Source organism: Acanthochromis polyacanthus, chromosome 10 (assembly GCF_021347895.1).
Source record: "Acanthochromis polyacanthus isolate Apoly-LR-REF ecotype Palm Island chromosome 10, KAUST_Apoly_ChrSc, whole genome shotgun sequence".
Lineage (NCBI taxonomy): Eukaryota > Metazoa > Chordata > Actinopteri > Pomacentridae > Acanthochromis > Acanthochromis polyacanthus.
In genome coordinates, this window is record NC_067122.1 from 23,944,242 (window position 1) to 23,970,284 (window position 26,043).

Here is a 26,043-nt window from a genome sequence, read left to right on the forward strand (position 1 = left end):
TCACTGACGCATCTTGGATAGAAATCAATCTGGCAAACAGAAGGGAATTTTCTTTCAAACAAAAGTATGACCTTCTGGTAGAGCATCATAAGACTGAAAGTCTTTGTTTTCTGATGACTCTACAACATATCCAGCTGATTCCATCAACTGAAAAGTTCACTGAATGCTAAAAAGAAACAAAGGTCAGTGAACAGTATGGTTAGCAAACAATATACTGGTGTTAAATGTCTTGATGAGAGGAGTTCAAAAAGATTTAGCGGGTTTTTGTTTGTGGAGAACAGCAATGAGCTTACTGTTATTGTTACTTGTCATTTATCATTTGTAAGATGTGATGCTCTCTTTAAAAAGTCATTCTTGGTGTAATATATATTTTTTACAGATTTCAGAATCTGCATATAGCGTGGCCTTTTGCTATTACATTCAGTAGTTCAGCAGATCTTTGTAGCGTCCTCACTTTTGCCCTATTTTTCCAAGACTTAGTTCTGATGGGAGTAGTACTGCCCGAGATCTGACAGCAGAGTTGACACTGTCCATTATCTCACCAGAAGAGGACATTGCAGGCAACATATGCTTTGTTGACTCAGAAATAAACATATCTAATGTATTCTCATGAATAACAAATGCTTATCGATCGGTCTACATTGCCATGTCTGGGTACACAGATTATATTTAAAAGTGATCTGAAACACAACATCCAAAAGGCATTTATTGGAGACCTTCAGAGTCAACCAGGTCAAGTGTGTGTTCGTACTGTCTGAGCCACATAACAGACTGTAAAAAGCAAGTGTTTTGCAGCACATTACAAGGGGGTTTTAGCGTGTGAGTTAGCGGGATTGTTTTTAGAAATACTGAAGACGCCAGAAATAAAGTACTACATTTTGAAAGCAGTTCAGCAAATTTGAACTTGGCGTGGCGATAAGCTGTAAATAGCAAAGTAAGAAGTACAGATGTGGCAATCATAGCTGCACGTTCAAAAGTTAAAAGTTGCAAGTTCAAGTTTGTCAGTGCCTCTGGAATTTCAGAATTTACTATTTCCAGATAAACTCAAATTGACTGTATGAGTTTCCTAGTGCCTTGTTCCTCCTCTGGCTGAGTGTTAGAAATGCCAGTTTTATGCATATAGCGATGGTTTACACAGGAAAGCTGAGGTGTGACAAATGTGGAGGTGATCGTAATTTGCGAGCAGTGAAGATATAGTGCAAACTAAAATGTTCTCAGTGTGGTGGCCAGCAAAATGTGATATACGAGAGGCTGTGGAGTCAGGAGAGGAGCAGACAAAATTCAGAAAGTGAAGCCAGTTAACATAAGTTATGCTGCAGCAGGGAGGAGAGTACAAGGACAAAAGAGAATCAGGAGCAGGTCAAGGAGTGCAAACTACTACAGAAATAACTTGGATACGCTGAGTTGTTCACAATCAATACTATAAATATTATTAAATGCAGAACAGAGATAATGTTAAAAAAAATGTGAAAGGGGGCAAAAAGTTGCTTGCTATAAAACATGTATTTTGGGAACAAATCAACAAAAGACTTTAGGTTGAGGAGACTGGGTCTTAGAGAAGAAAGTAACCAATTCTTTTTTTAAAGGGTTTAACAGCAAATGTTCAATTTAATAAAGATCCCAGGAAAAAAAAAAAATGACAACATATTGAACAGCTGGATTAAGCCAGCATCAGATTTTATACTTTAATTAAAGGCAGTAATACTATACAAGGGCAGAGAAAGAAAAGAGAGTATTGGGACGAGGGGAAAGCTTGGGAAAACTGTAGTGACAGAAGTTTGGACAAAGATGTCAAATCAAATAGCTAAATATATAACCCTTACAGTAAGCTTTCTTGAGAGTTACTGGAGGATCGATCCATAAATCTACCAGAAAAAGTTGTCTGAAGACTGAAGATTTTAATGCTCATAGTACATCACAGGATAAAGATGGTGACTGAAGAGCCAATGGAAATCAAAAATCTAGCATGTTTCACGATGGAAATGGTGCAAAAATTCATGTTGGAAATGGTTCCGAATTCAGAGGAAAGGAGATGTGAATTAAAAAGAATAGTTTTACAGTGAACAGAGAAAGGTACAAAGGCTAATAAAAAATCATAACTTTTCTTAACATTCTGAATATCAAAAGGTAGCGAGCTAATTTAAGGAAACAATTTCAATGCTGAACAGCAGGAACAGAAACAAACTTCTAGTATAAACATGAAACCAGTCTTAACTAATGGAAACTACAGCAGCTGTGACAGATTAGAAGAAAGATGTGCTGGCACTACCGCTTTTTAAAGGTCATATTATTTTAAAGCTCCAATAATAAGAGTCATAGTAAGGTACAGCAGCCAAGAAGAAGAAACCATTATAGCAAAAAATAAAAAGACAGCAATGATTTTAAAAAAATTATCATTCACAAAGGCAAGAACTGAATCATGCACTCAGAAAAATCAAGATATCATGCTGAAAAATAGATTAGATTTAGAGCATTTTGATAAATCACCAAGGCATTTTACTGGAACTGTATAAAATATAAATGTTTTGGGAGGAATGAAAATTACCATAATCTAAAAAGAAGCTTTAGAAGCTTTGATGCGTAAGCCAGGAGAGAATAGCACAAATCCAGACAACTACAGGCAGGTACATAAAGGTTTGGAAATGCTGCAGCCTTGGTTTGAAAAAAAAAAAAAGATTACAGACATCATATCAAATATTTGTTCCAATGGTGGACACAAGAATCTTAATAGAGAATACAGGTTCTGCTTTTAGAACACCGGCTTTAAAAGTTCTTATTTTAAAAAAGTATTAATACAGAATTTTGCTCTCTGCACAAACTCCACTGATTTCAAAAATATGCATTTTTGATTTCATGGAGGGATACCGATCAGTGAATTGTGGATGAATTACCATAACAGGCTCTAAAAAAATGTAGAGATTATGGACATTTCTCTCCGATGCTAAGTTAACAAAAGTCACATTGTTCCAGAAACATGGGGAGAAGGAGCAGTAAAGAGGAGTACGTGTTGACAAGGCTGAGAGTAGCAGACTTAATAAAAAAAAAAAAAAAAAAACTTCACTCGATAAACAAAAATCCCTCAGGATTGTGCGAGTGCTGTCAAGAGAGGAATCAGTGGAGCAGGTAATTTTTCACGACCAAAAGTACTCTTGAGAGTGAGAAACACTGTCAAGGGAAATTAGGAAGCATGAGGTGGAAGAAGAAGTGACTCTGAAAAATGTATTTACCATCTGCTTAGGGTGTTTATGCCATTGCCTGCAAGAACTGGGCTGGGCAGAAGAATTTAGTGTTCAGTGAGACGAGGCTTGTTTGCTGTGTTAGTTGTTTGGTGTGTGGTTGTTGAGGGGAAAGATAGGCCTGCTGCACACTGAAACATAATGGGAGGCAGTAATGCACCCTTGCATCTGTCATTAAAGGTAAAGAGGAAGAGGAAGAACAGCCAAGAAACTGCAGTAAAGCAGCAGACTTACTAGTAATCCAGCACAGATCCTGTCCAGAAGCTGTAGAATGTTCCTTGTGGCCTCAGATAGACAAGAAGTCCTTCCTCGTTGGTTCACATTTCTGGTAGTCCAAGTCAAGCAGCACCCTGGGAGAAATCCACCAGTTATTGACTATATTTAAAGTCAATATATCATTGAGAGACTTTTGAAGTCCATGACATCTAGCTTTCATGCACTTTTATTAAAAGTAAAAATATATATTGTTTTTTTATGTTCATATGACAATGTTTTTACAAATTCCATAATTATTTATTATGGAAAACAATCCAACTGTGCCAACTAAATGACCATCCGAATTTAATAACAATGACCTTCTAGTTAGCTACACAATAATAAAATGAGCTTATTGAGATAAGTTGAGATAATAAAGACAGATTGTTTTGGCAATGTATCAAATTTTACATGGAAAATAACAAATTTTTCTAGCCTAGCCGCGCTAGACCCAGCTCTTAAGACACAAGGGTCTAGGACCGCTTGACAGGGAGGGAGGCGGGCTAAAAGGTTGTCTTTCAAATCACTCTGCAGCAATTGGGTAGGTATACAACCAATCAGCGCAACGAATAGGCTGACGGAGTTCCTAGAGCGCGGATGTGGCTAAGTCCCATTAGCTTCCCAACCAGCGGAGCCAACTGGTATATTAAGGATTTCCCATATCCGTTGGCATAAGTCCAAATACGTCTTTCTTCTCAATGAAACACTTCAGTGCCGTCCTTTGTTTATCTTTCAAGTTGAATTTTAGCTTCAAATCTTTAAGGGCTGTGGCCAAAGCCGAGTCGAAGATAACTGGTTTATTGTGCGCCGGTTGTTTCTGTCAGAATCGTCATGCCTCTGTCGTCACTTAGTTACGCCCGCCTTCTGACTCTACACTTCATGGTGATTGGTCCGCCAGTTTTAGGAGCATCCAACCTCGAGCCTTATGGAGGGTAACTAGACCCACCCTGGCAGAGAATTAAATTTGTTGCCGTGGGTTGTCTAGGCGCGGCTAGGCTAACAAATTTCATCAGTATCTGAAAAATCTCTTTTAACAAGTTACCCATTACAAAAACACCTCTCAAGGAAGTGTGTTAATTCCACATTACATGCTCCACATGATGTCATTTCCTCCTGAAGAAACACTGGCAAGACTCCAAGATTTTCTTAGTTATTAAATATAAAGCAGTGTGTGAATCAAGTATGAATTTATCGCATGTCAACAGGTTTACTACAACATCTTTATGAATAACTTTCAATTTTACTCAACTGTATATGTAATATTTTAGAAGAATCTGTAAAAACAAAAAAAACTACACGGTGTTTGATCAGAAGTGGCCATGTTGATTTCAGGCCTGAAAACAGCAAAATGTCAACTATGATACCTCACCTACGTCACAAAATATCCCAAATTGTGTATTGAAGGATAAAAGTTTCATCCATACTATCCAGACGAGAAAAAGACAGCCGACCAACTAGCTACAAATCAAAAATAGCATGCTAAGGTAACAGAATATCTGTCAGACAGAGCAGGACATTCAATTAACACTCACCTTAAGCCACACACTGTGGTAATGTATAAGCTAACTGAGATGTATCTTTTTTTTCCAGATGGCAGAGGCTACTGTTGTTGTGTACCTGCTGAGCACATTTTTATGCTCATTGCTGGAGGTGAAGAAGAAGAAGAAGAGAAGGAGGAGGAGGAGGAGGAGGGGAGGAGAAGGAGGAGGAGAAGGAGGAGGAGAAGGAGAACGCCCTGTTCTTCCAAACCGCTAACGACCGCAACATGTCGGCATTAGCGGTTAGCTAATTAGCTAACGAGCTAACGTTAGCCACTGGACTGGCAGTACGAGCCCGGGCTCCAACCGCAGCACATCTGACAAACCATGTCTCCTCACCAGATAACCGTCTACCGCCACCCGCACCCCTCCATCGTCACACAGAAAGTGCAGTTAATTACAAACTATTTTACTGGAAAGTGCCCGAACACACTCAGCAAGACCTGCGCAGCTTTACCAACAAGGTATGTTAACTAACATAAGTTTAGCATTCATAGCTATGTTTATGTCAGGTTAGCATGCTCTGTAATCAGGTGTATCTTGCTAGCAAGTGCACAGGACACATGGTGAAAGTAAAGTGATGCATTAGTTTAAATTACTATGTTGATCGGCTGAATTGCTAAAGTTTTAATGAAAATGGTCGAAAAATGCCAAAACGTATTTCATATGCAAGTAAAAAGCCAGTGAAACGCAGAAAACCATCAGTTGATTTCTGAATTGTTAGAGTTTTCTGTTCAAGTATTTTACTTGCATTTTTGAATAACCGTAGAAAACATGATCTTGAGCTTCTTTTACTTTCCATCAGGCCTACGAAGAAGTCCAGGGTTTCTTGAATTCAGCTTTTCCAACCAGTGAGTTTGGTGATCTCACAAAGGCCTTAGACATAAAATGTCAAACAATTGAGCAACTTTCAGCTTCGTTGAAGAACCTCACCGATGGTAAGTCAATAACTGATCATACAGTTTTCCCTGCTTAATGTGACATTGCAGAAATGTGAGATAAAAGTAGCAAAATATTAATCATGGACCTGAGCTGCCATAAGCATTACACTGGTAAATAATGTATGACTTGAGCATTTTATTTCATTGTTGTAATGATTTCAGATTTATTTCCCACTGAAATGTAAAGCCACAAGTTCTCTGAAGTACCTATTAAATTCTTGGATGACATGACAATATGGATGTCACTACATTTTCTGTTAATGAACAGAAAACGGGGGTTTTCTCTGAAAGGACCAAAAGAAGGTCAAACAACTTCTTTTCTTCACCAACTTTGAAAAAGAGATTAACCCCTTTATTTGCCCGGCTTAATTCTTAGAATAATTTTGACTCAGATTTCAGTCAGTTTTTGCTTTCTGCACCTACAGCTGGTCCAAAACGCTGCACTTGACTGCTAACAGGCAAATGCCAGCGTGACTATGTTCAGCTTTTATTGACTTGTCTGCATTGGCTCCCAGTTACATTCAGAGTAGAATGTAGGATTTATTTTATTTTGTTGATTTTTGCAGGGTTTTTTTAAATAACAAAAATTGTGAATGGGTTTATGGCTCCCTTCCTCTCTGATTTTTTTTTAAAAAACTTTACACTGAGGTCTACTTCTGACCAGAGGCTCCTGGTTGTCCCAAGGTCCAGCTGAACACACAGAGGAAATCAGGCCTTTGCAGTAGCTGCTGCTAAACTGTGGAACAATCTGCCACTTTACTTCATCAACACAGAATGTATTTAAGATCAATTGAAAACCTACTTTGTTGGCTTTTAAAACTAGACTAAGTTTTGCTATTTGCTTTTGTTTGTGTTGTTTTGCCTATTTGTTGTACAGTTTTATTATTATATTCCATTGTTCCGGTGAAAAACATCCTGCCCTTGCCTTCCATCTTTTCAGAGTCACAAGTTTGTGTCCAGCATACTGTGAAAAATGAAGTGAAACCAAACCAACTGCAACCACTCTGTGTCAAAAGGATCCTGATGTCTAATGTTCTTAAGTTTGGGCCTATGTTGCAGAACTCGCTCATGGCCAGCTCTATAGCGAAAGCAGTCCAGGTGCTCGGAGCCACACTGTCCCTTCAGCAGCTGAAATGTTTCCTTACCTCCCAACCTGCAGCAGTCCAGCAGGATGACATGATATGCAATGTCTCAACCAGCTTCAACAGCTCTATTTGACTACAAGCTCATCCTGTTATTTCAAGGCTGAAGAACAAAAAGTTGTTTTTGAGGAGAGCAGCCAGCCAGATGTTGTGATTGTTCCACCTGCCATTACTCAGAGCTGTGATATTAATGCAGAGAGGCCTCAACTACTACTACCTCCCATACAAGCTGTACTCGCAGAGATCAGTAACCCTAAACCCATGAACATAACACCACAAATACACTGGGGATGTGAGGATCGTGTCCAGGTGCACCACCAAAAACAAACATCCTCTCAGCTGCTGCACTTCCTCAGAGAAAAGGCTAAAAACACGGGTGCACTGGAGGTCACTGTCATGCATTGGACTAAAAGTACATACACTTCAGATTTGGCACAGCCAAAGTCACCCATCATCCCAAACCCAAAACTACCAGGGCAGGCATGTTGTAACTGATGATGTGATAAATGCTTCAACTCCAAAAATGTTGCATAAAAACACTGAAAACCAAGGCCCGGTCTTCAGAGTGAAAAGGGTCGAGTCAAGTGGCTCTTTGATCTACAGTTGTGTGATTGCAACAGAAACTGAGCTGTGGGATATTGGAGACATCTTCACAGAGGTGGCTAAGGGGGACTCTGATCTTAACCCCTTGGAAAATGAAGACTCCTTAAATGTACAAGCTGATGTGGAGAACTCCTGTGTTAGCATTAATTGGAAAAGTCAGACCCTTAAAGGCACAGAAGCTGCACAAGAGCACAAGTCTGCTGATACAAAAATCTCAGCGTGCAACAGCATAAACATTCCGAGTTTCAGATCCGAAAGTTTGAAGAGCCTGAAGTTGTGGTGTCTCATATCGTCAGCCCAGGTAACTTCTACATCCGGCACACGGACTCCATTGAGAAGCTGCAGGCCCTTGTCGTTGAGTAAGTCGTTCAGCATGGACTCTAATCTCTTGTCTGCTTTTTCTCAGTTTTTCTCAAACCCTTACTGATTCTCTGATCGCATTTGCAGGACTTAAAAAGCCACTTATTCTTTTTATTCATTACAGCTTTCTTTGATTTTTTTTTCTTTTTAATAATCCACATGTTTCTGGTTGTCATTAAGATTTTTTTTTTTCCTCATTTGCAGCAGCTGAAAGCCAGTAGTTCATATGCCGAGCAGAACTGCATTCCAGACATTGGAACCAAAGTAATGGGTTGGTTTCCAAAGCAGGAACAGTGGGTGCAGGGCTCAGGTGATGAAAATATGTGGAGTGAGTAAAGGTGGGTCCAGCTTTGTGCGTTGGAATGGTTTTACAGTTGCATACCTCTAGATGGTAGCAGTGTCATTCTGCCAGCCTGTAGCCTCTTGGGAATTTCAGACTTGATTATTAGCTTCTCTGTCTTTTGGATGAAAGATAAAAATGCCTCAGATGGTGCTGAGAGGGAGACATCCATCAAGGTGGAGGTGAAAAGACTGGACCACGGTGACACTGCTTGTCTGTCTCTGTGGAATATAAAGGAGCTGCAACCACAAATGGCTGCTCTGCCGCTTCAAGCACTACAGGTTTCACTGGCAAATGTGAGTCTCTAATGACAACACTGGCTTCCCAGTCTTCCGCATGCATAAATCTTTCACTGATGTTGAAATTTTCAGACACAGGTGTGCAGAATATCCTTCTCAGAATTTACATACGTGGAAATGGTTAATAAACGGCGCTTGTGAAAGTGTAGACTTAATTATTTGCATTTGTCCACTCAATTAGTCACAGCTTTATCTATTGCTCAGTGACAAAGGAAATGAATTATCTCAGTTCACGGTATTTTGTGTCTGTTTCCTCTCCCTCAGGTGACGCCTGTGAATCAGACAGACTGGTCTGAGGAGGCAGTAGACTGGTTCAAAGCGATGGTGCACAACAGGACGCTCTATGCCAGACTTTATCCTCTGGGGCCAAAAGTTCAGGCCGAGCTGTTCTTGGAAAAGGGAGCGCTAGGAGCTATGAGGTACTTAAGTGTGAAGCAGCAACTTAATGGTGCATTTTAAATTAGAGTTGTGAATGAGATGAATTAAATCTGTCTAATGGTGTTTGTTGAATAAGTAGGCCTTTATTTTTGCTGTTACAAGAGATGTTTCGTTGAATTAAGAGGAGGAATAGTGTCGAGCAGCTCAGTGTATCGTCTCCCCAGCAACGCTGTGATGTGTGCGTACACAGTAGTCCTGTTGCAGGAAGTGTGATGTGATATAAAATTAACTACATTAACCCAAACACGTTATGCCATAACTGTTTTTGAGGTTTGATACAAAAAGAAACCTCTTACCAGTTGTCGTTTTCCATGACTAATAATAAGAGAACTCTGATAAAACCGCATTTATTCTGATTTAAGGAAAATTAAATGGTTTGTTGACATTCAGGCTCTACATGCGCACAACTACATTAGAAAAGAAGACGAGAAAAACACAAAATTAAGATTTGTTTGTAAGAGAGAAACATCAGTTGTAGGGCTGCACAATTAATTAAATATTCATTACAATTACAGATTCCCACGATTTGCATAAACATGATCAACAGCATGTTGACATTTAAAAGGTGTGCTCCACTCAGAGAGCAGAGCCCATGTAGATGGAATCACTTGCCTTCAGTTCGGAATAATCTGACATTAGAAGGCCTAAGTTTGCTCATTTCAAAGTAGTTTTTGATCACACTCCAGTCTGAGGTGTTTTGCTGCAGTCGCTGGAGACTAAAGGCTTCTCTGTGCACAGCAGGCTAGCTTCCACTGTAGCCTGGATGTGAGACATCAGTAAATTGTGTCCATCAATAAACAGATGTTTAGAAATTGAGGCATTTTGAGTACAGTTTATATATACGCTTCCCTCCAAAAGTATTGGAACAGTGAGGCCAATTCTTTATTTTTGACTGAAAACATTTGGGTTTGACATCAAACAATGAATATGAGACAAGAGATCAACATTTTATTATTATTTCTTTTTATTTCTGGGTATTTACATCTGGATCTGATAGACAACTTAAAAGAGAGCACTATACGGAACACCAAGTTTTAAAGTGAGCAAAAGTATTGAAGCAGATAGACTTAAAACAGATTAAAGTGAATAAGTCTTAATATTTAGTTGAAAATATTTTGCTTCAATAACTACATCAAACCTGTGACCCATTGACGTCACCAAACTTTTGCGTTCTTCTTTTGTGATGTTTTTCCAGGCTTTCATCGTAACCTCTTTCAGTTTTTGTTTGTTTTGGAGGGTTGCTCCCTTTCGTCTCCTCTTTAGCAGGTAAAATGCAGCTCTATAGGGTTTAAGTTTGGAGATTGACTTGGTCAGTCTAAAACCTTCCACTTCCTGCCCCTGATGAACTTTCAGCAGTGTGTTCTGGGTCATTATCTTGCTGTACAATGAAGGATCTCCCAGTCAGTTTGGTTGCATCTGTCTTTAAATTGGCAGACCAAATGTATCTGTAGATTTCTGAGTTCTTTCTGCTGCTGCCATCATACGTTCCATCATCAGTGAAGATTAATGAATCCATCCCAGAAAAAGCCACACAGGTCAAGCCATGATAATACCTCCACTGTGTTTCACAGATGAGCTTGTATGTTTGGGATCATGAGCGCAATGCAACAGAAATCAGCGTCCGACCAGAGCGCGGAACACGGACGGACATTGGCGCTGCATCGTGCATATATTATGTATGTACGATGCAGCGCAGATGTCCACGTTTAGATACAGCTGTATAGTAAACACTGACATCCGTGTTTACGATAGCTCGCGGATGTCCGCGCTGTATCGTGCATACATAATTAGGGATGGGAATTTCGACTAATTTCCGAACCGACTAGTCGCCAATAAAATTAACGACTAGTCGGTTCGGAAATTAGTATTGAACTTGCAATTTAACCCTTTAAGCGCCAAAGTCGCAATATTGCCACAAGTAACATTGCTGAACATAACAAGCCATAGCTTCAAATATACGGCCTCGTGTGCCTCATGTAGTGTACACCAGGAGATGGCGGACATCTGGAACTTCAATCTGAGCATCAGTTGTGGGCGTGTTTTCATGCAAAGTTTTGGAGTTTACAGAGTTTGAAAACCGAGGAGATGAGACTCGCCGTCGGAGCGTATCAGAGCGCAAGACGGCACATTTTAGAGTGAGAAAACTCACCGTACCGAGAGGTCTGGTCAACGCTGACAAAGTACTTTGTCAAGTAATGGCTTACTCATATTCTGAAGAGGAATATTCACCCTCTGATGAAGATGTTCAGTCGTCCACTGAGACAGAAAGTGCCGCTGCGTCTGTGCGTAACGGCAGCGGGTCGGTGCGCCATGACAGTCCAAGCAGCACATAGTGGAGCCGATGCTTTGCTTCGGGGTGGCAGGAAGGGACGTGGTGGGTGTAGCTGGAGTGGTCAAAACACCGCTAATGATGAGGGGGATAGCGGGGGTTGAAAAAAGAGACAAGCATATGCTACTGGCAGGATCAACCAGGTAGCCCAGACGGGACGAGTGTGCGGCGCACGGCCGAGCGTAGAGCTGCATGGTGGCGCACGGTCGGGACCTGGGGGGGGGGCACACTAGCGTTTAACCGACTAGTAAAATACTAACCGTTTAATAAATGAGTCGACAATTAACCGATTAAACGACTAGTCCGCACATCCCTATACATAATACATGCACAATGCAGCGCTGACGTCCGTCCGTGTTCCGCGCTCACTTCCGCTTTTGATGACGTATCGTGCTCAAACGATTAGTCGACGTGTCATTAGTTGCAGCCCTAATCTTGATATTTCAGCTACACAAAGGATGATGTTGAGAAATAACAGATACTCTGTTAATCTGTGTCTTCCAAATCTTTCTGCAATGTCAGGCAACACAAATAATTTATTTGACCATTTCACTCAGCACCACAAAGCTCTGATCTGAACGGATCCAAAACCAAAAGTATTTCAGATACCATTGCCAGTGTTAGCAGTGTGAAAAAAGTTTGAACCCAAAACTTTTCTTTAAGGTAGAAAAGCTATTTGCCAGCTTTTTAAAATTATCTTTTTTTTAAATACAGATGCTAGAATCAGTAGTAGTTTGTACATACAATTTCACTGTCAGCATTTTCCCAGAATCTTGACTGTACAATATTATAATCTTCATTTCAGGAGGGGTGCATCACTGTCTGTGAGACTGGCCAAAAATGGACATGCAAAGCATAACACACTGAGGAATACCAGCCTCACAAAAAGAAGTACGTAGTTTTATTTTGGAAATTCTTCCCCCAAAAATTATGCGTCTACAGTTGGTGGCAGTATAGGTTCTGTATTCCATAGCCACTCTGTTCATTGTCATAAAAAATCTGAACCGTTCATTGTTACTCAAAATCTTGTATTTTGTTTCGTAGGCACTGTTCAACTTAACATGCAAAAACAGGAATCTGACTGGGAGAAGTACCTCATCTCGCGTTACACTCATAAGAAGTAACTGAAAGTGGAGAATGTGTTCCATTTTGTTGCTGTAATTATCTCTTGCTTGTGTGACAGACAACTAGTGTCAGATTTAAAATACAAGTGGTAACTCTGCCATGGAGCACACACATGTAGACACTGAGACACTTATTTATTCTTAAAAGAGCAAAAAATTGTCGTATTTTGATTGACCATCTGTGTACAAGTGAACATACATTGGACTGGGTTAGGGCTGCACATAGATGGCCATACAAACTGCAGTGATCGGGCAAAAAATATTTAAATTTAGAAAAAAAATCTAATCTAAATAACTATTCAGAACTGTAACTCTAGGAACTGACTAGACTAGTACACATTAAGTTGCTTGTATCAGCTTTCTTGTGAATTTTTAAATATAAATTTCATTTTTAGCTTTAAAAAGATTTTGACTGTTGTTGTTGAAGCAGTAAAAAACTGTCCAAAAGATGTTTGTGTGGGGATTTGGATACCAAACTGTTTTTCTTGTTGTTTTATTTGGAACTCCTTCCCTGTAAAGAGTTATTTTTGTGGACATTCTGTACTTTAAAACAGAAAAATGTGTCTCTGGTTCTGATTTTTCCAGCCACTAGATGGTGCGAGTTCAGTCTGATTCCCTGCCCTCTATTAAGTGATGCTTGGTTTCTCTGTATGCTACAAACTGTATTCATTTTTTATTCTATTTCATGTTAATGTAGCACTTTCTTTTGATGATAATCATCAAGTACAAGCTGCCTTGGTTAATAATAAGTTCTTGTACAATAGCCGATTTATAATTTCTCTACGTATACATCTTTGCTTTTGCAATAAAGACGTGTTCTGTGCTATTGTACTACATGATCTGTGCCTCTCCATTCTGTAGAGAGAATGTAAATGAGCTTTAGTCCATTCAAAAGAATTACCAGGCCACCCAAACCCTCCCACTGCGCTTGTCACAAGTGACGCAGAGATGCTCACAGCGCAGTGAACCGCTGTAGGTCATTTGATGGTGCATGACAAGCGACCACATTGTGCTTTCACTTGCATGCAGTTTGTTGTTACTGTAAATTATTGTTTGTACTGTTGTGAGAAGGAGTGTGACCGGAACAAACTGTGAAATCTCCGTTAATAGTGCTGCATAAGTAATGATTTTGTCAGTGGATCGTGTGTTTTCACATGGCTACGGAGGCATGTAAAAGTAGAGTTTCGGTCCTAATTGATTCATTTTCAGAGATGGCAGAGACCTGGATAAAGTGACCTTTAACCCAGTGATGGTGGTTCCTGTTTCCCTGTTTGCTTATGGTTTTAAATGTTGCAAATGAATATAATAAAAATGTGGAAACACATTTCATTCAAAAGTTAAACTGCAGCCAAAGCCAGATTGCTTTGATTCCTCTAAAATTTGCAAATGTAGAAAATTTGGTTTATATTGTGTTGAAATGATTAGCAAAGAAGTTAGTTTACGGTGTATTTGTCAAAGTAAATATACCTTTGATTACCTGATTTCATTCAAATTTGTGGCACTGGTTGCAAAACACGTCAGCTCAAACAGCTGAGAAGAGCAGCCACTCCATTTGCAGTAGTTTGTGTTTTCTAGATGAATTTGCAAACCTGTCTGTGACTCTTCTCAGTTGTCAGGTCAAAAGCTTCCTTCACTTCCCTGCCCTGCCAAGCACAATAAATAATGTGGCAGGCTGAGGCCTTTTGTGTCCACACAGATTCCTTCTTTTGCCTGGGGTAGGCGGAAATCGAGGCGTTTGATCTGAATTCTAAAGAGTCTTGTTGCAGCCCAATAAAGGCTGCCTTTGTATGTAAATAGTTTATATAAGAGCATATGACTGCTACGGTGCAGGGCAGTGGCTAGCGGCGGAGGAATGATTAGCATTTTCCAAACGCATGGTGTTCTCAATCCAGCCTTTTGGCTTGCTAAAAAACACAATATTTTAATTCATTTCTTCCCATTTTGTACACATTTTTGTGTACCACCACAGCTGAAGGTAAAAGTCATGTTCTATCCTTTTCATTGTGTTTTGTACTAACACTCAGTGTGCAGAGGGGTTGCATTTGATGTGGGTGACGGCTGACGTGCCCCAGTGCCTCGACTTCACAAATACTTGGCATACTAATGGTCACATTTTCTTTCCCCTTCATAGCAGTAATATTTTATTGAATATGTTTTTTAAAGAGTGTGATCATTTCAAGATTTTGTGAGACAAATCTGGTGAAGTGTAGATTTTCTAAAACAATAGACGTCTCTCACTGGTGTTTAAAAAAAAAAAAAAAAAAACCCTCAAATGAGATGCATGTCTTGCTGGTTCCTTGGAAGAAAGCTGCTGGCAGTCTGTCAGTCTGTCTGCAACTGGGCTGTAGGCCAGTCTGGAGTACAGTATTAATACAGGGCGATCAAATCACGTGGGTCTGCCAATGTTTCGCAATTGGCTTCGACCTGCTGCGTCTTGTGACGGTGCATGGTGGTAGGCCATCGCCCCTGCTTTTATACGGCCAGCAAGCTACTTGGCAATTCTTGTCTGTTGTTCCTTACTCCGCCAAATCCAGCTTGATGCTCAGGTCACACCTCAAGATGGTCATCTTTGGACCCGGCGCTGCTTACGCCGCTTGCACCGCCGGCTGACCCTGGTAAAACTCTAAAAACTAATGTTCCAACAGCTAGACTTTTCCTAAATTGCTATATTGTTGTGGATAATGACAATGTTTATGGGCAAAGGTTATTTAACTCGGTAAGCCAATTCTAGAAATGTCTTTTAAACAAATATGAAGGGATAAAGTGTGAGCATTTTTAAATAAAATTTAATTACTTTCATGAGAGACATTTTGAGGTACAGTTCTTTGATGATTTACTGTTGTACTTAGTTGACCAGAGATGCAACTTAACTTACGTCTATGTACTCATAACTGAATATTTATGCTTGATTTTGTTTTGTTTCTTTGCAGACCTGGAGTCGAAGATGAACTGGGGGACCTTTTATGCCGTGATCAGCGGCGTAAACAGGCACTCTACCGGCATTGGACGCATTTGGCTCTCCGTCATCTTCATCTTCCGTATCCTGGTTCTGGTGGTCGCTGCAGAGAGTGTTTGGGGGGATGAGAAGTCCGGCTTCACCTGTAACACCCAGCAGCCCGGCTGCAACAGCGTTTGCTACGACCAGTTCTTCCCCATCTCGCACATCCGCCTGTGGGCGCTTCAGCTCATCCTGGTCTCCACCCCCGCGCTGCTGGTGGCCATGCATGTCGCCCACCGACGGCATATCGACAAGAAGATCCTGAAGAGGGCAGGCCGCACCAGCCCCAAGGAGCTGGATCACGTCAAGAACCAAAAGTTTCAGATCACGGGAGCCCTGTGGTGGACGTACATGATCAGCATCATCTTCAGAATCATCTTCGAGGTGGCTTTTCTCTACATCTTTTACTTGATCTACCCTGACTTTAAGATGGTGCGTTTGGTTAAATGTGACTCGTACCCTTGCCCCAACACCGTGGACTGTTTCGTCTCCAGACCGACAGAAAAGACGATATTCACTGTGTTCATGCTGGCAGTGTCTGGGGTGTGTGTGCTGCTCAACCTGGCCGAGGTGGTGTATCTCATCGGAAGGGCCTGCAAACGGTGCTTCGGTAGCTCCGAGGATGAGTCCAAAGTGGCTTGGATAAGTCAAAAATTGTCTACTTACAGGCAAAACGAAATCAATCAGCTGATAGCCGATCATTCTCTCAAGTCTAAGTTCACTGTGACCAAAAAGAGCCCAACTGAGAGGGGCGAGAGATGCTCTGCTTTCTGAGACTCCCTTTAAACTAATCAACCGTAATCACACCTGTCCATGGAGCATGTTCTGCATTAATGACACATATACTGTATATTTGATCATTGTCATTATTTTGACCATTTATTTATGTATCATTCAGTCAAATGCTTATTTATTCTTGGTTTTTCTATTCATTTTAACAGACACCATTGTTAGCTGCTGTTCTTGTCTAAAGTATATGGAGCCAGTAGTGAAGGTTCAGAGACTATACCGGTGTTTTTTTTACATGTTTTAGCTCAGTTACTACAAATCCCACATTGGTAGTAGTACTGCCCAACTCAGCCTACCATCATTAGTTGAATATCTTTTTTTAAAGTTCCATCTTTTTCTGCATAGAGCATGTTTTGGAGTCTTCCAAAGAGGTTTTAGCCAAAGGAAAATTACCAGTGCCAAAATTACCAAAAAATTGATGGTAATAATTTTAACCAGTTTTATTAATTGGGATGTCATTAACTGAAGCATAATACATACCCAGAATGACACTTTAGTGCATCAGTGGTCAGAAATAAGAGGAAAATGCATAGATTTATGTCAAACGAGGTAACACAGATTCATTGCCTTTACTGTATGCAAACCGATCATACTTAGTGCTGTGCATTATCAACTCCCCAAGGCCCGTTATCAGCCAGGAAAAGCCTGCTGTACAATATGACATAAGCTGTCAAGGTGGGATAATTGCCTGGGTTCAACAAGCCATGACTGTGAGCATCATGACTTTGTTTTAGTCAAGAGTTGCATGAAAATGCACTTCCAAGTGTGCAATTGTTAAAATCTTGCAGATGTGACAGGTTCGCGTGCTTAACAGCCTCAATTTCCTGCCAAAATAGTTGTATTTATGAGCTGTGAATATGGGGAAATCAAATCCAGAACACAAATATCAAGCATTAAATAGATGTTGTTAGCAATATAAAGGTTGCTGTTTGGAAACAGACTCTGGCTTTGGTTATCACTTTTTCTTCAACACATGAATCCACCCTGTTCGAAGGGTTTTCACACCCATTCACTTCTTTTTCTTTTTTGCTTTTGTCCTTGACAACAAAAAATTTGCTTTGACAACAGAAAAGATGAATGAGTAACTCTAAGCAAGCTGTACAAAGTCTTCATGAATAGATTTTCATCTCATACCGAAATGAAAGGAAATGGGCAGCACAGAAATTTCCAAAAATACATGGTAATCTTCAAAAAGCGTTTAGCAGAAGCCTTCGTTATAATTGATTTCTAGTTAAAAAAAAAATCTGCCAAAATGTGTAAAAACGCCAGTTTTGGTCCTTTGAGAAAAGCACAGATTACTGAAGCAATTAAAATGCTGGATAAGAAAGTCCACTTGTTCATTTGGATGAAAGAAAGTAACGCTACTATGTGTCACATTTAATCCCATCTGATTCAAAGCGAGTACATGTGTGGGAGAGAGAGGCATTTATTTGAGTCGGTGCTTTAAGCCAACAACACGGTGGCAGTTACATTTTACTGGACTCTCATTAACTATGCTAAACTTTGCCAGAACCATTATGTGACTTAGTATATTGCTATGAATTTAGTGCAACAGTTGGTGCTAGAAAACCAAAGAAAATTAGGAGATACTGTCCAGCCATGACTGTCATATTATTATGCAAAAAGAAAGCCCACAAACAAATATGTTACTACTTATCTAATTACAACAATACTGTTTTGACAGAGTCTGAAAGACGTATTTCAACTCCTCACTGTCAGTAAACCGCCATCTTGGATTCTTTCCAGGTCAAAGTGTTCAAGTGATGAAATGGCAAAATCACAACAATGCTTCCATTCTTCTTCTGGCTTCACTTGTTTGCTGGGTCAACTTTTAGAATTCTGCAAATCCCAGTACTGTACATACATCTTTGGATTTGTGTATTTTTTTTGTATTCATTTGTGAATATTTACTTCACTGCAGCTTCTGTCTTGAAGTTATCTTCCAGTACAAGTTGACCCGCTTTGTTTAACCCGTCACCGTCCCAGTTGCACCTGCTTCCCTTAATATTAAACTGATTATTATATCATCTGGTATCTCTCTGCTCCTGAAAGTTTAATATCCCGTGCACTGGTGTCTGTTTATAGGAATGCTTTGTTAGTTAACCTGCTTTTTCTGCGTGTTGTATCGCACACAGAAACCCTTCTGTTCACATGCTTAAATGCGCTTAGAACCATTTACATCCAGGTAAACAATCCAGACGAAATATATAATGGGTTGGAACTATATACTGTACATTATGTCATATAAAAAAATAAACTGCGTGATAATTTGATGTCCTTTGACGTTATTTAGCAAACATACAGTGTGTTGTTTCTTTGACTACGTGAAGTTAATGGATGAATCCTGAAGTTTCTCCAAAGTGTTTCCAGTTGATCTGAGCTCCTCCCTGAAAATGAACTTTTTTACTGCCTTCCTTCCTTCACCTCCTTCCTGTCACTGCCGCTTGTAACTTGAGGATGCCAGCGGCTACTCATCTCCAAATCATCCCCCTCCCCACGTCCCACCCCATGATAGGAGAGAGACCCTTGTGCTATATTTGGACCCCAGGAAAGCACTTGTGGCCAGACGGACTTAGCAGACAACATCATTGGCCAGCTGCCCCGTCACTCACTGTAACAAGCGAGTGGATGAGCTTTAATAGTTTACATTAGAGGCTGTGCCAAATTTAACCACTTGGGGGGGAGGGAGGGAGGAAGGGAAGGCATGTTGGACATGGTTGAGAGTGTGTCCAGCAGGGTTGTGTATGTGTGTGTTGTGGTCAGCGGAAGACCCCGAGGCCTGGATCCACGACTGCTGCCTGAAGCTGAAGACAGCAGATTGAGCCAGTGGGTTTGTCGGTGTGGAACTGAGTTTGTTTCTAGCAAGAGTCCACTTTTCCTCTCCATTCAAGGGCATTGCTGGGGCCCTAAGATCAGCGCTGCACTGAGGCCTCGTCAGCGAAGCAGGGCCGCCTCATGGACCCTCCAAGGCACGCAGAGCTTCACCACGGGGGATGTATAAGTTGACAAGGTGGCTTTCTCCGGTAAATGTGAGTCTTCTTTGATTTTTGAGTGAAATTCATACTTTCTGGGTAGAAGTTTGTGTTATTTTCGAAGTTTAGGTTGGATGTAAACCTAAGATGAGTTACTTAAGGTGCATGTTGTGGCCAAATGCTACAGTTTGTTTACATGATCTTGACAAAAGATGTTCCTGATATTGCTCTACATTGCTATGTGTGATCACATACTATAAGGAGTTTCATACAGAGAGCACACCTTAGTTTAAATTTACTGCTCAGTCTACAATTGCTACAGCAGAGGATTTATTAGCACCTGCTCCCTCAAACATCAATTCACCTGCCACATTTCAGCAGTTGGTCCGAATTCATTCACCGTCACGGCGGCATACTTTGAATTTCCTGTCCTGCTACTGTACAGTCCATCCATCATAAGCAGAATATATTTATACCATAATGTGTCACAGGAGCTGACAGTACTGGCATTACTCGACTGTTTCCAACTCGCACTTCCTGACACATCTGCCCGGTGTTTGATTTCACCTCGTGTTGCCACAGCTCGGGTCGTGAAGGCCGGGAGCAGTGGAATCATGACTGAAACCTGCCTTCCCCCTGTCCACACTTGCCAAATATATACCTTCCTAAAGTAAATATAATTCTGTCTGCATCCATGTGGATAAGGCCACTACCTGCTCAGCAGTCAGACACTCAGTAGGCAGCTTGGCTCCTCGGAGACTCGCTCGTTCTGAGCTCTGCTGAACTTGGTAAGACATTTAAGAGAATTCGTATTCACCAGGAACACTGAAGCCCACTTTAGCCTCTGGATTAGTTTTATTTTAGTCTCTTCGAGTATCTGCTGCGTAGACCAAGATATAGATAAGTCACAATTTGAATGTGACTGTGTTTTTTTTTTTTCGTACCTCTGTAGTCCCAGATCTGACCTTGCACAGCCATGGGGGACTGGAACCTGCTGGGAAAGCTTCTGGAAAAAGCCCAGGAGCACTCCACCGTGGTGGGGAAGGTGTGGCTCACTGTCTTGTTCATCTTCCGCATCCTGATCCTGAGTGCTGCCACAGAGAAGGTGTGGGGCGACGAGCAGTCGGGCTTCACCTGCGACACCAAGCAGCCTGGTTGCGAGAACGTCTGCTATGACATCACTTTCCCCATCTCCCACGTCCGCTTTTGGGTGCTGCAGATTATCTTTGTGTCCACACCTTCGCTAATCTACCTGGGACACATTCTCCATCTGGTGAGGATGGAGGAGAAGCACAAGGAGAAAGAGAAGGAGAGAGACAAGGAACATGCACATCATTCAGACAAACAGGTCCTCATTGGGGATACTAAACACAAGAAAGCTCTGATAAGGGACGAGAAGGGACGAGTGCGCCTGCAGGGGGAGCTCTTGCGCACGTATGTCTTCAATGTAATCTTTAAGACACTGTTTGAGGTGGGCTTCATCGTGGCCCAGTACCTCCTGTATGGCTTCGAGCTGAAACCCATGTATACATGTGACAGACCACCCTGCCCCAATGTGGTGAACTGCTACATATCCCGGCCCACAGAGAAAACCATCTTCATCATCTTCATGCTGGGAGTGGCCAGTGTTTCTCTGTTCCTCAACCTCATAGAGATCTACCACTTGGGCTTCACCAAGTGCCGCCAGGGCATCACCTTCAGGAGAGGTGTCCCCTCCCCTGAGGGTATCTCCAAGGAGCCCAGCGAGGCGGCGGTGCCATTTGCGCCCAGTTACGAAGACTACTTCCACGAGCACCGCCAAGTCCAGCCCGCTTACCCACCGGTGCCCAGCTACAACCTGTCCCCACTGGCTGCCGACACAGACTCGTCCTTCCACCCCTACCACAGCAAGGCGGCCTACAAACAGAATAAGGATAACTTGGCAGTGGAGAGGAGCAGCAGCAAGCCAGAGGAATGCGACCTGAAAGGGAAGAAGGGAGCAGGATCGGCCCCTGGGTCACCTACGCAGGCCAGGCCCGGCCATGGTGCCAAACACAGCAGCAACAAGACTAGAATAGACGATCTGAAGATATGAGGAGGTTTATGTTTCTCTGAGGGGTCTTAAATTGCTGAGAGGGGATCATATGTTGTTTGGACGCATTCATACATGCTGTACCGACTCCTCTCTTAAAGATGGCACAGATTTGTCTCATTCCAGCTTAGAGGGGAGTGACATTTATAGGGCACACAGAGGACATTCAAGCGTACTGTAATGTTTAAAGACTGATTCCTATTGAACTTTCCCGCTCAAAGAAAATCTGTCGTCATTTCATCCTTTACTGAGAACTTTTAATTCTGGGAAACCTAATTGGATTTTCACATTGGTGTTTCCTGTATTCAAATTACAACTTACAATCGAACAAAGACAACAACAAAAATACAATTTGCTCAGGTTTGTATTGAGCTCTTTATTATTTTTAATTTATCATTTAAATGTGTGGGAAAAACCCCAGAATTCAGGGCAGGAAGTTGTTCATCACTGACCTGACCTCATTTAAGGGAAATCAGATAGGGCGAATAGTTAAATTTAACTTCCTCCAACAGTTTTGAGGTCATCATCTAGCATAGTTCACTTGCATAGACTTGAAGCGAAGAGTTGTGCAATACCTGACAACACATTACATGCTGGAATCTGTATTTATTCCAGAAAAACAAATTGCACTGGTCTCAGGAGTTCCCACATTTGTACTGTCTTCTTCTACTTCTTTTTTTTTAAATTGCAACAGCCCGCTAGTACATAATTATAATCACATTGTTTTGTTTATCCCTGTTTAGATCTGTATTTGTGTCGTTTGTTTCCTGTAAAGCACTTGGGTGACAACCATGTTTGAAAAAAACTGCTTGAAAATAAACCTGTCTTAAATTTGCACTGTTAGCAGTTCGTTTATAATCCCAAAGTCTTTATCAGGAGCGAGGGAGCTGTTTCACCGAAAGACATGTTGCAGCTGTTATTTTATATTCCTGAAAACCATAAATCAAGATCAACTCGGAAATAGGGAAGATAATATCAGCAGAGGTTTGGTATTGGTACACAGTAGTTTCCACTATACAGTCCCTTTGCTTTTAAATCTCCCAAATTAGAAGCTGCCAGGTTTAGATGAGTCATCGGCATCTACACACAAACATTTCATATGTTAAGAACTGACATGTCCGAGCAGTAATAAACATGCCGTGTGTGAAGTCTTCTACCGTCTGCGTATCACACACACATGCGTCCGTGCCAAGAAACCACAGCACAGAGGAAACCCCTGGTATGGAAACCTTGAAATTAATGGCATAGCATGTTGTAGACCAGGAAGCGCTCTCATGCTTTTGGACTGGTGCGTTCATAATTTCCTGTCAGTGTTTGGCACGCCAAACAAAGAGCAAATCAGATTTCTTTTTTGCTTTAAATGGATTAAAAACAAAGAAGTCCAATCCCTTTCAGTTGCAGTTTTCTCTGTGTTTTGAGATAAGATTGAGTACAGTCTGGGCGTTCGAAGCTGTACTTTCTGTGTGTTGTGGTGCCAAACACAATATGCCTCACATCCTTCATGTGTCATTGGAGAAAACAAATAATAGCACAAGCAGACTAAACAGCCATAAGTGTTATCTGTAATATATAGCTCCATAAATCAGTAAGTAAACCAGAATAGTCTGTAATTTAAAAAATAAAGAATACATTGACTTTTTCCAAACGAAGATGAAAAATGATGGTCATTTTGAAAAATAATAAAGCGATCATCTTTGAGAAAAAGGGTTATGTGTGTCTTTGAAATGATGACAGATGAACAGAGTTATGACTTCGAAGTATATCCAGCACTTTGAAATGAAATCCTTTTGCGAAGGCCAGCATTTCCAATTGTGGTCACATCACACTGTTGGGCCGTTATAGAAGATGAACAGCATGGCATGTTTGTAGGAGATATACGGCACATTCCAATAAATTACAAAAAGCTGCAAAAATGGAATCTGGGAGCGACATGAGCATAAATAGCAGATCAGCAGAGAGTGTTGGAACCAAACAGGCAGCCATTTGAGCTTTTTCTTGCATAAAAATGTATTATTTCTTAATAAACCCTGCGATTTAAATAAATGGTGCCCATTTTTTAGCAGCAAAGACGATCAGTTTAACGCAGCGTTTGTCATTATCTGACTATCATTTGTGTGTGATATTTACTCTGGCTTCTCCCATTCACTAAGAGGAGAATTACAACACTCTGCTCATAGCTGAATTTTATTTTAAGATTAATAATTAAAATGGTGCGTTCCAATTTAAACTTTAATGTAACAATACTATAACACAAATACATTATTAATATAGAAAAAAATGAGCCAAATTATATATATTACTGCTTTGAAAATGTATAATAATACTTTTTACACAGCCATAACATTATATAGCAGCAGTGCAATTATCACTTGAAAAAGATTTACAGACTGTAAATCTTTTGCCTTTGGTTCTGCCTTTTTGTTACATGGGAGTTGCTGCAGGAACTTTTTTATGTACTGCCAACGATTGTGGACTGTCCTCCCCTCAGCAAAAGGAATAAACACATAATCATCCTCCTTTCCTGCACTTTTTCTTTTCCCTGAATTATTTTTGTACCATTTCCAGACACTAGGAAAACTACATTTGCACTGATCGTTGCAAGGAGGCCACTTCTTCAGCTTAACTGACTCATTAGGGATCTATTTTTTGATTTTTAAAATGCAAAAAGAAAGCTATGAGGGATTGCAAAAGGGTGCTAGCCTTCTAATAGCCTTACAACTTAAATAAAAATTCTGCAAAGATGCAAAACACTTTACAGCACATGCAGTTGTGTGAAAAAAAAATGAAGGAACTCGCTAGCTTTTTTGACATAGCCGAGCAGGCAAACGTGATCTTCTTAGAAACAGTGCCGATGTGTTTTATTCGAACAACACCTCAGGGGAAATGAGCTTTTAAAAATCCTTTTTCAAGTGAAATATCAATAGATGTAATGTTCTTTGGTGGCCTTGCAAGCTTGTATCGTCCCCTTCAGCAGAAATAACTTCTGGTTCTGTATAATTCTGTGCCATCTCTGTATCGGTTTGCTGAAGTTTTTTAGCACTGTTCCATGCAAAATGACTTCAGTTTGAGGATTGAGGAGGCTTCCTTGCATCATTTCAGAGAGATTTAAATCTGGGCTTCGACAAGGCCAATCCATTATTCTCTGTTTTTTTCACTTTGAGCCATTGCTTGGTGGATTAGCTAGTGGGCTTAGAGTGTCGCTATTCCGTTAAAACATCCACTTCATCTTCCAGCACTCTTTAATATGATGCAGAGTTCAGTGACTGCATGCTGAGGCATCAAACTGTGACATTTCTACCGTCATGTTTCACCTGAAAAGCTGCCTTTGGTCTGCAGGAAAAATGCAGACTTCTACTGTGGCCAAACAACATTGGCGTGGATTTGTCGGTGCACAGCAAAGCCTTTCTTTCTGCCACGTTTCACATGGGGGTCAATTATGTGCAACCTCTCTCTGATGGTAGATGCAGCACGTTGACACCAGCAGTTGCAGAAGTTGACTGCAGATCCCCTGGTGAAATTTTTGGGGTGCATTTTTACATTTCATAATGTGCTATTGAGCTGAATTTGCTTCAATCCCGGACCTTGTAAATCCCTTTCCAGACTGATAGATATCCACAACCTCATTTCTGGAAGTCTTAGAGAGCTCTTTAACCCCCACCAGCCACTCTCTAATAAAGCTGACACCTAATCTGGAACTGTTCATTTCAGTTTTAAAGATTTAAAGGTGTAAAACTTGTTTGTGCCACGTGACCAATCTGTTTCATTTTATTATTTACTATTTACATTATGAAAAGGCTTTAGCTGTAAACACCGTTTCAAAGAGGACCTGCTTATTCAAATATGTTGAAATAGTCAACAATTCCCATTCAGCACATAGTGATTTTCACGACATGTCTATAAAAATGCAAAGTGTTAAATTTCAGCAAAGCTAATAGTTAATTGTGAATGATTAAAGATATATTTATGCGTTAATTTATATAAAATGTAGTGAAGTAGCTCATTTAGGAGAATTAAGGCTCAGAAGAACATTTTATTCTCTTAATAGAAACCTGCACAGTAACAATATTCTCTATAATACCTCAGTGTTGTTTCTCTGGTGCAGAAATCCATCAAGTAGATATCTTCTTCAGTGTCTGAGCTGAGTTTCACATGCAATAATAACACAATAAAACGCCGCCTTGCTTATGTGTAATGGTGGATATGAGTTTATCTGTCAAAATGAGTTGTTATTTCACTATATTCTGTTTATTCCTTGTGGAGCTTCAGTGCTGATTCCTCTCTAGCAGCTTTAATACAGTACTCTACTGCCACCTTTCTTTGTGTTCACACAAACACCGATTCACAGCTGGTTTAAGCCTTATGTCTGCTGGGGACGCCATCTGCTGGTACAAAGGAAAACTCACTGACAGAGTAACATGTAATAAGGCCATTTCTGATGTAATTTACATCTTGCTGCTTAACTGATAGCTAAGTATAAAAGAGTGACAGTTTATTCTTATGCATTCGTTAATATCGTTGCTCAATTAGAGCATGTAGACTGGATGTGGAGGGCATTAGAGGACAAGCACAGCACACAAGCTGAAAACATCAGGGTTGGTGTGCATGTTA

The 26,043-nt window shown here is 40.7% G+C and overlaps 4 protein-coding genes across 5 annotated transcripts; all 4 read left to right on the top strand.

Moving 5' to 3' along the window:
- The first annotated feature begins 1,125 nt into the window (after nt 1-1,125).
- On the top strand, nt 1,126-8,068 carry LOC127535828 (uncharacterized). Its single transcript, XM_051954716.1, is given in 5 exon segments — nt 1,126-1,165; nt 5,372-5,493; nt 5,835-5,967; nt 6,911-7,183; nt 7,186-8,068. Coding segments are annotated over 5 exon segments (990 nt in total). The 3' UTR covers nt 7,608-8,068.
- A 34-nt stretch (nt 8,069-8,102) lies between these two features.
- Nucleotides 8,103-13,729, top strand: LOC127535864 (tudor domain-containing protein 1-like). The gene is given in 6 exon segments (XM_051954785.1): nt 8,103-8,372; nt 8,374-8,413; nt 8,548-8,711; nt 8,979-9,133; nt 12,287-12,372; nt 12,526-13,729. Coding segments are annotated over 6 exon segments (663 nt in total). The 5' UTR covers nt 8,103-8,234; the 3' UTR covers nt 12,606-13,729.
- A 692-nt stretch (nt 13,730-14,421) lies between these two features.
- LOC110952566 (gap junction beta-1 protein-like) lies at nt 14,422-18,665 on the top strand. Of its 2 annotated transcripts, none has more exons than XM_022196176.2 (2): nt 14,422-14,580; nt 15,536-18,665. In XM_022196176.2, the coding sequence occupies exon 2, from the start codon at nt 15,550-15,552 to the stop codon at nt 16,375-16,377; it is 828 nt and encodes a 275-aa protein (XP_022051868.1). In that variant the 5' UTR covers nt 14,422-14,580; nt 15,536-15,549; the 3' UTR covers nt 16,378-18,665. The 2 variants fall into 2 exon arrangements, with proteins under 2 accessions (XP_022051868.1, XP_022051860.1); XM_022196168.2 differs by lacking the exon at nt 14,422-14,580 and adding an exon at nt 14,587-15,220.
- Nucleotides 18,666-20,322: 1,657 nt separating this feature from the next.
- On the top strand, nt 20,323-22,270 carry LOC110952557 (gap junction alpha-3 protein-like). Its single transcript, XM_022196154.2, has one exon. The coding sequence runs from the start codon at nt 20,341-20,343 to the stop codon at nt 21,436-21,438; it is 1,098 nt and encodes a 365-aa protein (XP_022051846.1). The 5' UTR covers nt 20,323-20,340; the 3' UTR covers nt 21,439-22,270.
- Nucleotides 22,271-26,043: the final 3,773 nt, after the last annotated feature.